This window comes from Panthera uncia (assembly GCF_023721935.1).
Source record: "Panthera uncia isolate 11264 chromosome B2 unlocalized genomic scaffold, Puncia_PCG_1.0 HiC_scaffold_24, whole genome shotgun sequence".
In the NCBI taxonomy this organism is placed as follows: Eukaryota; Metazoa; Chordata; class Mammalia; order Carnivora; family Felidae; genus Panthera; species Panthera uncia.
The window spans coordinates 103,022,521-103,039,307 of NW_026057580.1; the positions used below are offsets into that span (position 1 = coordinate 103,022,521).

General features: G+C 38.6%; 2 protein-coding genes and 1 long non-coding RNA gene across 6 annotated transcripts in view; 1 reads left to right on the forward strand and 2 right to left on the reverse strand.

Annotated features, from left to right (window-relative positions):
* The window catches only part of KATNA1 (katanin catalytic subunit A1), a 41,875-nt gene extending 36,536 nt beyond the window's left edge, over window positions 1-5,339 (reverse strand). For 3 of the 4 annotated variants that reach the window (XM_049653045.1, XM_049653043.1, XM_049653047.1), the window contains exon 1: window positions 5,258-5,339. The gene's annotated coding sequence lies outside the window, so the exon portion shown is untranslated. Of the gene's footprint in view, window positions 1-4,828; window positions 5,116-5,257 lie in introns of those variants that run through there. The other variant, XM_049653046.1, reaches the window with a different exon arrangement.
* Window positions 5,263-8,016, forward strand: LOC125938025 (uncharacterized). Its single transcript, XR_007462580.1, has 2 exons — window positions 5,263-5,352; window positions 7,731-8,016. It is a non-coding gene; the product is annotated as an uncharacterized LOC125938025 (long non-coding RNA).
* A 4,285-nt stretch (window positions 8,017-12,301) lies between these two features.
* The window catches only part of LATS1 (large tumor suppressor kinase 1), a 53,245-nt gene continuing 48,759 nt past the window's right edge, over window positions 12,302-16,787 (reverse strand). Inside the window, exon 8 of the mRNA XM_049653037.1 lies at window positions 12,302-16,175. Within this exon, the coding sequence (XP_049508994.1) occupies window positions 15,666-16,175 (510 nt within the window). The 3' untranslated portion in view covers window positions 12,302-15,665. The remainder of the gene's footprint in view (window positions 16,176-16,787) is intronic.

Here is a 16,787-nt window from a genome sequence, read left to right on the forward strand (position 1 = left end):
AAATGTGAGACAAAAATAAATTTTCCTATTCTTCCAGTAGTCTCTAAGAAAGCTTTCTCAAATGAATATCAACACTGCTAAATTTGCAGCTAAATTTGAGATTCTCAAATGTCCAAGAATATAACCTTATCATTTCTAAAACTACTCTGCAGAAGTACAGAAATGAGGTCTACCTAGCACAATATCTGGCAATTAAAAAATATTTTTTTAAGTTTATTTATTGTTGAGAGAGAGACAGAGCACAAGCAGGAGAGGGGCAGACAGAGAGGGAGACACAGAATCTGAAACAGGTTCCAGGCTCTGAGCTGTCAGCCTGTAGGACTCTAATCCACAGACCTTGAGATCAAGACCTGAGCTGAAGTCGGATGCTTAACCCACTGTGCCACCCAGGCACCCCAATATCTGGCAATTTTTGAAGAAATTAATATATTTGGAGAAAAGCCTATAGACCAAATTTTAACCACCATGAACAGTAAAGACTATCCACTGGTTCAATTAATAGAACACTTATAAAAATGAGATTGTCCACAGGGCAGCTGGGTGGCTCAGTCAGTTAAGCATCCAGCTCTGACTTTGGGCTCAGGTCATGATCTCTCAGTTCGTTCACTCTGTGCTGACAGTGTGGAGCCTGCTTGAGATTCTCTCTCTCCCTCTCTCTCTGCTCCTCCTGCATGCTCCTTTCTCTCTCAGAATAAATAAATAAACTTAAAAAAAAATTTCCTTAAATAAAAATGAGATTGTCCAGAAAGTCAGATTCATGATTAGACATTATCAAAGAGAAAAATAACCATAGGTGATGCCTACTTTATCTCACAAACTTTTCCTTTACATTATCCTATCAGAACCAACCTTTTGCTTACATGGCTTGTGCATTTATTTTAGCTGATGACTAAATCAATTTATCTAAACTAAGTAAGATGCAACATGAAATTTTAATTCAAGTAACAGAGTCAAAATTTTTACTTTATTTTATTTTTAAAGTTTATTTCTTTATTTTGTCAAGCAGGCTCCACACTGTTGGCACAGAGCTCGACTTGGAGCTTGAACCCATGAACTGTAAGATCATGATCTGAGCCAAGATCAAGAGTCAGACACTCAAGTGAGTCACCTAGGCGCCCCCAGAGTCAAAACTTTTAAATAATAAAAAATATTACAGCAAAATTTCTAACAAACTTAATATTTGCTGTGGTGTGGTATCTCCACAAAGAGACTTACAGTATCGTTTTCTCCTCCAGGATTAGGGGAAAGAAGTGATCAAAGAGACGGAAAAAGAATAGGCAACAGATCCAGTGAAGAAATGGGCAGGGGCACCTGGGTGGCTCAGTCGGTAGAGCGTCCGACTTCAGCTCAGGTCATGATCTCGTGGTCTGTGAGTTCAAGCCCCGCATCAGGCTCTGTGCTGACAGCTCAGAGCCTGGAGCCTGTTTCAGATTCTGTGTCTCCCTCTCTCTCTGCCCCTCCCCTGCTCATGCTCTGTCCCTCTCTGTCTCAGAAATAAATAAAACATTAAAAAAAATTAAAAAAAAAAAAAAAAGAAATGGGCAAAAGTCATGAATAGACACTTCACCAAAGAAGACATTCAGGTGGCCAACCGACACATGAAAAAATGCTCCACATCACTCATCATCAGGGAAATACAAATCAAAACCACAATGAGATACCACCTTACACCTGTCAGAATGGCTAACATTAATAACTCAGGCAACAACAGATGTTGGCGAGGATGCGGAGAAAGAGGATCTCTTTTGCATTGTTGGTGGCAATGCAAGCTGGTGCAGCCACTCTGGAAAACAGGATGGAGGTTCCTCAAAAATTTAAAAATAGAACTACCCTACGACCCAGCAATTGCACTACTAGACATTTATCCATGGGATACAAGTGTGCTGTTTCGAAGGGACACATGCACCCCCATGTTTATAGCAGCACTATCAACAATAACCAAAGTATGGAAAGAGCCCAAATGTCCATCGAAGGATGAATGAAGATGTGGTATATAAATACAACGGAGTATTACTCGGCAATCAAAAAGAATGAAATCTTGCCATTTGCAACTACGTGGATGGAACTGGAGGCTATTATGCTAAGTGAAATTAGTCAGAGAAAGGCAAAAATCATATGACTTCATTCATATGAGGACTTTAAGAGACAAAACAGATGAACATAAGGGAAGGGAAACAAAAATAATATAAAAACAGGGAGGGGGACAAAACAGAAGAGACTCATAAATATGGAGAACAAACTGAGGGTTACAGGAGGGGTTGTGGGAGGGGGGATGGGCTAAATGGGTCAGGGGCACTAAGGAATCTACTCCTGAAATCACTGTTGCGTTATATGCTAATTAATTTGGATGTAAATTTTAAAAAATAAAAAATAAAATATAATCCACACACACACACAAAGAATAGGAACAGATGCAAACATCTGAGTTCTAAGATTCCTACTCTCTTCCAAAACAACAAATATGGGGGCCTCCCTACTCCACACCTAAAAAAACGAGGCCATATCCACTCAATTTTAAGGAGTTAGACTGGGCTCCACTAATAAGTGCAGTTTTTACTGTAATGTGCATAGGTCAGTCATTCAAGAAATATTTACAGAGCACCTACCCCGTTGCAAGGAATCGCACAGAAGACAAAAATAAGAACTAAACCTGGGCGCCTGGGTGGCTCAGTCAGTTAAGTGCCCAACTCTTATTTTCAGCTCAGGCCATGATCTCACGGTTTGTGGGTTCAGGCCCTGCATCAGGCTCTGCACTGACAGCACAGAGCCTGCCTGGGATTCTCTCTCTCCCGCTCTCTCTCTGCCTGTCCCCCGCTTGTGCTCTGTCTCTCAAAAATAAATAAACTTAAAAAAAAGAAGAATTAAACTTTTAAAACCTTGATGTTTAGAAGAAGGGACATCATTTGATCTATCCTAGGTGTTATTCTTTAGTTACGAAAAAGAAACAAGCATAACATATTATTAAGCTCAGGCTAAAAAATCAACATCAATGTTAAAAATATTTATCTGTAAAACTGATGTCCTAAAATAAAAACAAATGAACCTCAATCATACATTTTCTTGAAGGCATTTCAATAAATCAAGTGTGTGTAACTCTAAAAGTGACAACACACTATTAAGCAACGTTCAGAATGTTCATCTCTGGGATATAAAAACAACCATAATGCTAATTTACAGTCAGTCACTAATGATTATGAAAAAATACAATAAATGAGTGACCCATGACCAATTACAGCATGGCATGCATTTTTCTTACCTTTATAATCATCATATGATTAATGCTCAAGAAGCATGAGAAAGTTATCAAAAGAGTGCCAAAAGAAAAAAAAACTGCTCAGGAAAAAATAATACACATATATATATATTTGGTAAACTTTCTCTCAGTTTCCGCTGAATAAAACAAAAATAAATCAGTGAATATAACAATTAAAATGTAATTTAAAAGCTATATTCAAATTGTGCCAATAAACACCACAAGCAAAATCTATTTAGCATGTTATCAACACTGACCATATTGATTTGATACACTATCTTTTTAACCAGTCAGTAGCTAAAAAGAACCCAAACCACTGTTGTAAAGGGAAATTCAACAATGTTAGTACAGTAAATTCTACAAAATTCTCTAATTCTTAGTATTTGTCAGAACGGTGACACCGGTATCAAAATATTACGCAGAATTTGTTGTATAATATGCCTACTGTTGAATCTGTAAAATGTAAAAGATTCTCCAATAACCAATGCCATGGAAGAGCTGTGCATAGCTTTCCGCAGTCTAGGAATGTTGGAAATTGATCAGCACTCCCCCCCTCCTTTTTTTTTTTTTAAGGCATGATACAGACCACAAGTTAATAGCAATACAAAATAAAGAGTTCTGCCACTATTTCTGTGTGAGAATTTACTGATTACAGATATCATCTCCTTTGGAAAAGACAATAGGGCTGCACAATGAGACATTTAGGCCTCTGAACTTTACAAGAATCTTTCTTGCCACCGGGGTGTTCTATCATTGTGGCAAACATCTATCGCACACATTCTAAAACAGTAGGAATGTTTCCAGCAGTAACCAAAGGTCTGATTTCAAAGAGCAACACATAAGTGAATGCTTTGAAGAGAGAAAGATGCAACATTGTGCTGCTGGAATTTAGTAACTGATATAAAAATGGCACTTGGCAGTTAAAAGAAAAAGTTATTTTTTATTAAATAAGGGCTGAGACTATTCACTGTAAGGCACTTAAGGGTCCACGTTTATCTCTAATTCCGTCACCGTAGAATATGCCATATGAAACGATGTTTAGAGGGATACATTTTCTAAAGTTCCGACTCTAAACAAAAAGGGCCAAAAGCCTCCCAGAGCACGCCTGGCTCCAGAATAAATAAGAAAGAATATCCTCAACGCTATCACACCAACCCAATAAAATGTAAGAAAAGAAGCTGCATCCCAATGTCAAGGCTTTCGAGGTTTTTCAGGGGTGAGGGTTTGGGGACGGGGGCGTGGATGGATTCAGGAGAAATCCGCTCAAAAAAGCGAAGAAATAAAGAAAGACGTGTTTTTCCGGCGAGAGACGTCTCTAATGACACCGGCCTAGAAATGGGATCGCCAAGAGCCCCCCAAACTCCTCGGCTGGACAGGATTCCTGAGGCAGGGGAACCGTCACCTGAGCCACAGGTGTCAGCGACAACATCAAGGACCTAAGAAAGACCTCGGTGCAGGCAAGGGCAGGCTCTCACAGCGGGATGCGCAGAGGGCTCCCATTGTCCGCCCCTAATCCCTCGCCGAGCTGGCCACGGGAGTCGGGGATCCCAGGGCACCGGGAGAGGGAACACTCACCTGTGCCTGCCGAGGCTCCTCGGGAAACCGCCCACCGCCAGGCGGAGGGGAAGGGCCGTGCGTGGCTCGAGGCGGCAAGGAAGCAGGGCCCAGCCCAGTCCCAACCCCTCTGCCCCGTTCACGGACCCAGCACTGCTGGGTTCAACCGTCACAAGCCCCGGCGCTGCTTCACCTCGCCGAGAATTTGAAGGCAAACCCGCCAGGGTCACTTCCGGTGCTGGGGGTGGCCTCGTCAACTCCGGCGCACGCGGGGCGACGCCCCGGGAGCGAGGACGCCGGGCAGCGTGCGCGCGCCGGGCGCCGGTCGCCGGCCGGGGCCTGGGCGGGGCAGGCGGGGGCGCGCCTGCGCAGTGAGCGCCGCCTCGTGGAGGCCGTCAGGGTTGAGGGAAGTGAGGGTTGGAAAGGTTGTAACCGGAGCACGTATCCTACCTCGGTATTTTTTTCGAAGTTCTTCCTCCTTTTTCCTCCCATTTGGTTTTCTCCACACTCCTCCGAGGATAGGAAGTCAGAGTGTCATTTTACAGGTGAGTGTCAAGGGCCAAATGATTTGTTTATGACAAAGCCAGTTTTAGAACCAAATACGCAGAATTCCACTTGAGGCGCCTGTCACGGCATAAGATGAATAAAATAGGGAATCGGTAAAGAAAGATATTCGGACGTGCTGCTAGTGGAATTTTATTTTCTTGAAAAACAATTTTTTTTTTTTGGTCATCGTTTTAATACAACCAGACAACACACAATACTATGATGTTTCACAATTTATAGATACGTACTCGACAGTGCTATTGGCCATGCTTCGTCCAGTCTTAATCACCATTTTCTCCCTCCACCTAAGGTGGAATGAGGCCCTAGATAACGTTTTCCTGTAGGAGTGCATGGGAATTAAAATTCTAATCTTAAATCATCGCAGCAATTTAACACAGATTTATATAAAGGCAATTCAAGGAAAATATGTCCATTTAGTCCACAAATACTTATTGAGCAACTACAATGCTATTGACAGTGTTGTAGGCATTGATGGATCAAAACAAAACAAAACAAAAAAACTAGAGCTTAAAGTCTTACCTAAGTAGAAAATAATAGTTTTGCTATGGTGGCTAGGAACTCCATTGTAATGAAGCACCGGAAACTATAACTAGTATATCTTAAAAAAAAAAAAAAAAAAAAAACAATTAGGGGAGGTACATATTAATTACCCTAGTTAGGATGAATCAACCTTCATCTTTTATGTATGCAAATGTATGGTGAGTTAGAAAGCCCATTTATACTTTGAAAACTTCTCAAAACAGGGGCGCCTGGGTGGCTCAGTCCGTTGAGCGTCCCACTTCGGCTCAGGTCATGATCTCACAGTTAGTGAGCTCGAGCCCTGCGTCGGTCTCTGTGATGACAGCTCAGAGCCCAGAGCCTGCTTCCCATTCTGTGTCTCCCTCTCTCTGTGCCCCACTTCTGCTCTCTCTCTGTCTCCAAAATAAATAAACATTAAAAAAAATTAAAAAAAAAACTCAAAACAAAATGAATACATATTATATGATTCTGTTTATATGAAATTCTAGAACAGGCAAGACTAATCTATAGTAATAAAAAGCTGATCAGTGTTTGCCTGAGGCTGGGAGGAGGGATGGAAAAGGATTAGACTTCATGGAGGCATAAGGAAATGTTTTGAGGTGATGAAAATGTTAGGGTATTGGTTACACAGATGTATATATTTATTAAACTTCATCAAAGAATACACACAAAATGGATGTGCTTTATTTTATTTTTTAAGTAAGCTCCATGCCCAGGAAGATCCCCTGGGATCAGTGTATGCCCCAACGACTGAGCCAGTCAAGCACCCCAAAATGGATGCATTTTATTGTGCATAAATCATACCTCAATGAAGTTTTTTTTTTTTAATGTTTATTTTATTTTATTTTTTTTTTTTTTGAGAGAGAAAGAGAGAGTGCAAGCAGGGGAGGGGCAGAGAGAGAGGAAAACAGAGAATCTGAAGCAGGCTCCACATTGCCAGCGCAGAACCTGACATGGGGCTTAAACTCAACAAACCATGAGATCATGACCTGAGCCAAGGTCAGACGCTTAATCAACCGAGCTACCCAGGCGCCTCAGTTGATTTTTAAAGTAAAAAAATAAATAAATAAACCTCCAGAGTGGCTTACATTCACTAGTTCCGTTTCTTCACTAGTTGTACTAGTTAGGGAAGACAAGGCTAAGCTGTAGTAGCCGCTAAATCAGAGGTTTCAAACGACAGGATTTGTTCTTTTAAATGGTAGTAGAAACATTTTCCCTTATACCAAAAAAAGTGTTTCATTCCAGGATAAACTGGCTTTTTGGGCTATCTAGATGATCCAAAAGGCTGGAGAATCTGAAAGTAAAAAAAAAAAAAAAAATGTGCTTGGAAGCACCGTCCTTTGAGGACTCATTCTCCTTCAGGCAGCAAAATGTCAAAAAAATTAACTGGCTCAAAAATTATATTGAGAAATCAACAAGAGGAGTTAGTTATAGCTTGGAGAAAACAATTTGAGAACAGATGACACTGAATGTGGCTAGATTAATAATTCTGAAGTTTCCCTGGAGTTATTATTTTTTTTAATTTAAAATCTTTTTAAATGTTTATTTATATTTGAGAGAAAGACAGGTGTGTGAGCAGAGGAGGGGCAGAGAGACAGAGACAGAATCCGAAGTAGGCCCCAGGCTCCGAGCTGTCAGCAGAGAGCCCGACATGGGGCTCGAACTCACAAGCCGTGAGATCATGACCTGAGTCGAAGTAAGATGCTTAACCGACTGAGCCACCCAGGTGCCCCTGAAGTTTCCCTGGAGTTATAATAGAACTCTGAGTTTACCAAAGGGGCTATAAACTTGTGCTCCTTTTAACACGATTTTTTTTTCTCATTTACTATGTTCATAGCAGAGTGGATGCAGGCACTGGGACCCTTGGCAGTAGGGGGGAAAAATGAGATAATCTGCACAACTTGTCTGGATAGGACACCTGCTACTTCTGCCCACATCTCATTGGCCAGAGCAAGTCATGTGACCAAGCCTGACTTCAAAGGGATGGGACTGTGCAACTCTGCAGTGTGCTCTGAAGAAGAAAAAGAGAATGTGTGTTCCACAGTCATGACTACACTAGACATTTCTTCTTTTACAAGGGTGGCTCCTACAACCACCAGCCTTCTAAAGTGATTGTGTCCAAACTGGGACTCAGAAAATTATTTATTATTATCACTCATATAATAATAATAAATATTCAATAGGAAAAATGGAGCCATGCAAGTTTTCAAATGAAGGCATAAGTTATATAGCAAATAGGGAGATTAATTTGGCAGCTGTGAGTAGGAAAGTTTGGAGGGGAAGAAGAAGATTGGGAGACTTGCAAGAGGTGTGGTGACATGTGGAATTGCACAGAGAGAAAGTTCTAGAAGAAATAAATACATTAAATCATTTTTTAATTTAAATTTTTATTACTTATTTTATTTCTTAAATTTAAATTTAAAACAATTTCCATTTCATCAGAGAAATCTAAAAGGACTTTTCAGACCACTTTATTAATTGTACTCACCTGGTCAATTGCATCTGGCAGTCCTTTTTCGCATACTTCAAAAATTTGAGCCATCTCTTAACATACAGAGTATATATATATATATGAGAACATTCTTTTTTTTTTTTTTAATGTTTATTTTTGACAGAGCATAAAAGCAGGGGATGGGCAGAGAGAGAGAGGGGGGGGGGGGGGTGGGGAGGGAGACACAGAATCCAAAGCAGGCTCAAGGCTCTGAGATGTCAGCTCAGACCCCGAGGCAGGACTTGAACCCACAAACCATGAGATGGTGACCTGAGCTGAAGTCAGATGCTCAACCAACTGGGCCACCCAGGCCCCCAGAGAAAATTCTACCCATGAGTAATACTGAATTTCTATATTCTGTTAAAATATTTGCAGTAACCAACTGGGGCAGATCCCCAGTGTTGTTCATTAATTTTATTATAGGGGTGCCTGGGTGGTGCAGTCGGTTAAGCATCCGACTCTTGATCTCGGCCCAGGTCATGATCTCACAGTTCGTGGGTTCAGGCCCCGCATCGGGCTCTGCACTGATGGTGCAGAGACTGCTTGGGATTCTGTCTCTTCCTCTCTCTGCCCCTCCCCTGCTTGTGCTCTCTCTCTCTCTCAAAAATAAAAAAATAAACTTAAAAACATTAAAAAAAAAAAACCCACTTTATTATATACACCCTTCCATCACAGTCCTGCTACTCCCAGACTGCTGAATACTACAGGGGGGAAAAAAAAATCACACCACCATGAAGATTGATGCACAACTTTGTAACTTCCAACCCACCTGAAGCATATTTTTCTTCATGTTTCCCCTCCATTCTCTCTGTTACTCTTGACATTAGTTATTTCAAACTTTCACCACTTTCCTCAAGCCAGCTACCTACCCATTTCTGTCATCTCAGGAAATCACTACGTCTCCACCCTCAGAGAAGATAGAAGCTATTAGGTCAAAATTCCCTCAACTTGCTCCCTGAGGCAGAGAATGCCATCCAGCCACCAAATACTCAATTTCCTTACTTAGTAACAGAACCAACTTGACGAAATTGGGCCATCTGGAATAAGAACCACATTTCCAGACTCTTACGCAGCTAGGTGTGGCCACAGATCTAACTTCTGGCCAGTACAAGTGTTATGTACAACTTGGAGGAAGGCACCTTAAAGGGAGGGGCCCTGAAACCCCCCCTTATTCCCTGTCACCATCCCCTCTTTTTATCAGATTAGAACAGGGGAAAGATGGGAGACAGTATATATAAGCAGCTAAGTAACCTTTAGGATAGAAGCCCTATGATGGAGGTGGCAGAACTGGACACACGAAGTGTGGACTGCCAGCTCGGATGTTGTATTTCTAAGCAGTGATCGTTTGCATTTTATATGCAGCTAAACCCAATTCCAGTACTTTTACCCTCCAATTTACACATGTCTCTACTTCACACTGCCCTTTGTTTTTTGCCTCTCATTTCGGTGAAAGTGAATCTTCCTTTGTCTATGCCCAGGTCCCTTACTTGAACTTAGACTTTTTATTTCCACTTTATGTCTTCGTATTTATATGGTTAAAACTCAAAAATAATACAAAAGATTATATAATGAGAAGTCTTCCTCCTATTCTTGCCACCCTAGAAATCCAGGTCCCATCCCCAGAGACAATCAATGATATCCAATTCATTAATTACCTTCCAGACGTCTTTTTATCATACATGCAATGAAATAATGCAATTTATTGGCCCTCTCATGCGCTTTCTCATATTCTGCCAGTTTATGTCTTCAATCAAAGGACAGTCTCTTTTTGTTATTTTTTTTTAATATTTATTTTTGAGAGAGAGACCGAGCACAAGTGGGGGAGGGGCAGAGAGAGAGAAAGACACAGAATCCGAAGCAGGCTCCATGCTCTGAGCTGTCAGCACAGAGCCTGATGTGGGGCCTGAATCCACAAACTGAGATCATGACCTGAGCCAAAGTCGGACACCTAACCAACTGAGCCACTCAGGCGCCCCTCTTTTGGTTATTTTATAGCTTCCATTTTCTTGTTGGGATTTCCTATCTTTATATTTGTTACGAGAGTACTTTTCTTTAGATCATTGTGCATAGTTACAAGAGCCATTGTACTGTCTTTGCCACTTCCAGACGTTAGAATAGGATCTTAGAGTTGACCTCCACTGTTTGTTTTCTTTTGAGACTAGGTCATATTTTTTGTATTTCTTTGTAGGTCAGGTAATTTTGAAGTGTATCCTGGATATTGGATATGTTGTGTTATATATCCCCTGTTTCAAATCTGTGATGTATCTCTGGAGGTGGTGTTTGTTTGGGTGGTGGTTGTTAAGCAGGCAATTAGATTTGATCCACTTTCTGTTGGGCAGCACCTCAAATACCAGTTTAGTCCTTTTGTTCTTGGATTCTTCCTCACAGATGTGTGGCTAATGATTCAGCTAGAGATTTGGGCCTTTCTCAAGCAATGTATCTTGAAAATTAGATACCCCTCGAGTGCCACTCCTCTCTGCCAAGGGTTGTCTTCGATCCAGAATCTGCCTGCTCTTGGTTCCACTCAGTATCTTTAGGCGGATGTTTTTGGATTTTCCTCCGAGTTTAAAGTAATTATATGAGATAAAGTCAATCCAGTGGGAGCTTACTTGGTCATTCCTTTTCTCTAACATCTCAGTCCAGGATGGACATACAGCCCCACATCACACAGTCTCTCAGGTAACCAGGTTCTATTCATTTTGTTGATCCACCACCAGGGTGTTTTCCTAGCTCTCACGATCAACAGTCACCAGTCCGTCCCTGTTCCATACTGTGGGAAAAGGGGAAAAGCAAGTGGAGGGCAAGCAGTATCAACTTTAAGTGTATGAACTTTAAGTATCACATACGCTCATATCCCAAGGGCCAATCACATGGCCACACCTAATTACAAGGGAATATGAAAAACATGTGGTCGCTTAGGACAGTCAAAATTGGACAGGGATGGGGGCTCTATCCGTAAAAGACAGAATGACAGAATGGATGTGGGGGAACGAGAGCGGCATGTGTCATGAGTCAACCACTGTGAGAGCTAAGTACTCATGAGAACCCCTTTTTCCAATACAGAAAAATTTAACCCCTCTCCAGGGGAAACAACTCAAAGTTCCACCCAGATTCTGAATCCAGCAGTATGTTTCAGATCTCTGGATCTTCTAAGTAGGAAGAAGGAGAGATTAGGTATTAAAGAGAACAATAACTGCGTATATTTCAGACATAAATTTGATATCTCTTCTCTACCCTTCACACACATAAACAGATACGATTTTTGTGTGTTTGGCTTTGGCATAACAAAGTACAGTCACAAGCATACCAAACAAGGGTCTACAATGTAGTATAATGAATCATAGGAATAATGCAACTTACATCAACTATACAACAGCCTCATGTAGACCAAATACAATTTTATAAAGAAGTGCAAACATGAGGATAAAGGACACTAAGAGTGATGGTAATGCTTGAAAAAGGATAAATAAAACTAAAAATGTGTTCATCTGTAGAAAGTTGATTTATACATAATATCAATATATGTATTAGAATTATAATATCAATATATGTATTTTCTCTGGTAGGCAATCATGTGATAAAGGACTGCAAATAAAGGAAAAGACATTTGTCAACTACATATTTAAAAACTTTTTAAGTGGACTCAAATGATACTAAATGAGGAGTTTAATAATTAGAAAAGTTTAAATCTGTGCTGATCTAAAGGAAGCCTTCAACACGAAATATATATTGTACTTATGTTGGGCAAAATGAAAACATTTTACGGGTTACTTTACTCAGTTTGCCTTAACCTAACTAGGTATTATCATTATATATATTTTAACTCCAAAACATCAAAGTTTTAATCACAAATTTTCTCTAATAACGATTCAAATCAAACTACATAGATGGCTTAAAAATCAGCTTTCCACACATAATTGAAAGATCTGAATTCTTTTTTTATTATTATCCCAGCAAATGTTACACTAGAGAAAATGATTGGGAAAATACAAATACAGTCATTAAAAACACAGGCTGATTATTCATATCTATTACATTCAGAAGTATGCAAAACAATTTAGTTATATTGCAAAGCTGTAATTCCTTTTCCTAACAAAGCATTATTTTATAAAACTGTAGTACTGTATTGATTCAATTTTAATACAAAATACTTATATACACAATACAATATAAAAGTAAACTGTGGTATAGTGCCTTCCACAAAGGGATATATTAAGGCGCTTTACAAACATACCAATATGTTGACTCAAATTACTTTTTGCTTTAGATTAAAACAAACAGGCTAAATAAATGTTTCACTTTAAATACCAAAGGGATTTTTGTTTATTTTTTGTATATTAAAGAAAAAATTTCTAAAGTACCTTAGGTAACAGCAGCAGCAATATCTAAAAATCCTCCCACTGTATTCTCTAATTTCTAACATATTATTAAGTCAGAATAAAACATTTCCACTCACAGTTTTGCACTTTGCAACAGCAGAAGGTAATAACTTTTTTAAAAAGTCAATCTCAAAGTGACTTCTTAGTCATACATTCTATGGTTCCTATTACAAATAAGGTAGAAAAGATACAGCAATAGGGCCTGCCTTAGGATGTCACTGGACAATACATAATAGTATCTACAGTTACATAATTATAGAACACATTTTATAAATACTATTAATATACATAAAAAGGGGGTAAGTATAAGAAAGACAGCAAGTTTTCAAATGAGTGGGAAAATGATTTTAAGAAGAAAACATGTATAACCAATGTTTTCACTCTATTTCAATTGAAAGCATATAGATTTTTTATGTTGTTCTCCTATTTTTGGTCAGGAAGCACCAGATTCTATGCTAGAAGAACCAGATATAGTTTGGGAATAGGAGAGCTAATAAGTATATCCAAACCGTTAGAACTGCAGACACTAAAGGCTTGCTTTAGATAAACACAGAAAGCTCGTATCGTCAGAGGAAATTTTAAAAGAACACACGATTTGTAGTGTCAACACAGATTTTGTGGGGAGAAATGGGGAGGAGACAGCACCTTAGTTTTCCTAGAACATGAAGGTAACAAAGTTGGTTCTTACGGCATTGTACCACAATCCAGAAGTAAAACAACCAAGTGGAAATTTCAATAAATCTGACTGAGAAAAGCCAAAGAGCCAGAAGGATATCTTAAAATTTGAGTAGTGAGCTAAAAATTCTTGAACTATTTTGTTTTGCATAGGATTTTATACGACTAATCAAATGTTCCATGAAGTGAAGACTGCCAACTCAGGATAGTGCCTTTTCTTACAATTCTCTAATGATTCCAAGTCCTTCAGAAATATTTCCGTATCAAGCCTGTAACAAGCCAAACATGTATTTCAATGCCCTCAAGTGTATGTTTAAAATGCCTTAGTGCCGTACCAGCGCGAGAAAGGCATTCCTGGGGATACGTTATCACATGTACAGAATTTTTCCATCACAAATTATCAGTGTTTATACAAGATGTGCTAATCTGAGTACTAACCAGTAAATTTAAAGCAAAGTTCTGAGTTTAGCGTATCAGTGTTCTTACAGGACAGAGGTCCTTAACCAAGTTTGTGACAGTTTTCAACACGTCCAGAATCCCTAAGACTGCACGCAGCATCATATGTGTGTGTGTTAACGTGCAATTTTCTGGGAAAAGAGTCCGCAACTTTCATCAGACTCTCAAAAAACCCAACGAACCCCAAAGACCCACCACTACACACAGTGGGGTATGCAGTGGTTTACAAGCTGAGCTCTGAGACAGCCACCTATGGAAAGGTGCAAGAGTGAACTAATGAATCTTCTCTGCCCTCCCCAATTCAACTGGAACAGCTTTGCCTTTACTTTCACTTACATATAGGATTTCCACTAGCTTGTTTCCATTAGTTTGAAAATCACTAAAATTATGCCTCTTCTTATCTACACATACACAATTTTGATAAAACAATTCCCTATCAGAGGAGCTTAAAGGAAAGGAACTAAAATACAAATTTTACTAATGTCAGAATAGAGCCCTTTTCCCCTTCCTAAAAAATAAGCTAAATGTATTTTGGTATGAAACCACAAGTGTTCCTTAAAACCTAAACATTATATATACATATATATGTATATATAATAGGCATGCTGAAAAACGTATTATTTAACCTTAAATTAAGTCAGGAGGATTTGAATTTTCTACTAAGACCACTATATAACTTTTTCTAATTACTAACAGACACCTTAAGAGTTAAATAATTTTTTCTGCCCATAGGTAAAATACTGCCAAATAGCCAGATTTCCTTTGCCAATAACAACTTGTATATACAGCACTGTTCTGAAAGAGGAAACATGTAACATTACTGATGACATAATCAAAACTGTCACTATGCAGAAAAAGTACTTTTCTAGTGAATACCCACAAATAATTTTTCTACTTAAAGTTTCTTATGAAACTGAAAATAATCTTTCTGCTTAGGATGGTCGAAACTTAAAAAAAAAATTCGAAGTAAAAATATGAAAGATCTTAGCATCCGGTATTGTAAATTTTGACTTATGGCATCTTTTTTCCCTTTTAAAACTAGAAGCAGCATTAAAAATACCAGTATAGAAAGAAAAATGGTAGTGCTTTGCTTCTTTTAAAGTCAGTCATTCTTGAGAAATAAATGCTAGAAGAGTAAATATCCCACAGAGGGGAAAAATAAGAAAGAGAAAATGCAGTATTTTTTCTTCTGATGAGCATACTGTTTCAACCCTGTATTTCTTAATTACAAGATGTAAATTATCAGATTAGCCTAAGAACACTCATCACCATAATGGCTTAATTTCTATAGCTTATTTTGTACCAAAAACCAGGATACAGGGTAAAAAAAAAAAAAAAAAAAAAAATCTGTAAATGTGGGGTACATTTCATATTTGGTTAAAGCAAGATAAAACTGTCTTTCAAAAAAATTTCAAATATTCTTGTCTTTTAAAATTATTTAGTGTATGTACAAATAGATACCAGGTTTCTCCTTTTAAACAAAGCACTATTTTTTTTTTTATTTTTAAGTACTTTAAGTACCAAGAACTGACTATAATATTCAGTTCATAATTTATTTTCTTTATAACAATTTTTTTTTCTAAATTACTGATTAAAAAGGCTGGAATAAATTAACATTTAAAAAAGATTTTCCATAATTTAGGAACATAAAATATTGTACACAGAGCACTCATACATAGCTCTGTCACATTTGCATAATTTTACTCTCGGAGCCTCAAAAAACTCTGCGTTTCAGGTCTTTTTGCAAATCCTCATTACATTTCCTAGTGTGTTAAACATACACTAGATCACGATTTTTGATCTCTGAGCCTGTGTGTTGATCATCTTCATCTGACTGTTGCTCTGAGCCTTGTGAATTAATATATTCATATTCAATAGGCTTTGGATAATTATATGGGTAGCCATTGTCATCAAAAAACCTCCGAAAGGTAAATTCGTAGAAAGCATGTTCAGGGTGCTTTCCATTTTTATACCATCCGTTGAGAGTGTCGTTTACATTTTCTTCCTCATTATCATCACTCCATAACTTATCAGGATCAACAGGATCAAAATTTGATGTATCTGTTGGGTGTGTGATTTTAGGAATGTATGAAGCAGATTGCTGTCTCAGGTCACTGGAGAAATCAATTGTTTTAAAAAATGGATGAGCTTTTATTTCATCAGCTCCATTCTTGCCTAAGCGATCTTCTGGTCCTCGGCAAAGTTTAATAATAAGATCAGAGGCTTCAGGACTCAGTTTAGCTTGAGGTGGAATGTGAAGAGATGTTTGCCAGTTGATAACCTTTAAAGAGGATTTTTTAGAAATTAGGAGGGAAGAGGTAAATAAGAAAAAAATGTCCTCCAAGTTTTATACCAAAGCCTTACCTATTTTTATCTTTAAAAATAAATTGCACAGTATTCTGCCTTCCTTACCTTTAATAATGAATGAATCGCTGATGGGAAATAACCTTTCCTCCCATTCCCTCCCCCCAGGCAACTTATACTCATATTTTAAGACTCACTGTAAGTTTTAGCTCCCCTGTTAAGCTCTTCTACCTATGGCAGAAATGACAATTTCCATTGCGCTGTCCCGTTCCATGTGTTTACTGGTATCATAGTACAGACTTCGTGGGACCTGTTCTGTCTATGTCCTTCTACCACAGATAAAATTCCATAAGGCTATAGATCATGTTTTGTCTTTGTATTTCTTAGTGCTTGGCAAGTTGCCTGGCACATCGTTAATAGATGTTCAATAAATATTTATTCTGACTTTGAATAAACCAGAATGAGGGAGAGAGGGAGGGAGGAAGGGAAGAGAGGGAAGAACGGAAGAAAGGTAGTAGGTAATCAAGAAATATTTTTTACTATTGAGTTTTGAAAGTTCTTTTTATGGTCTAGATACAAGCCCTTTGTG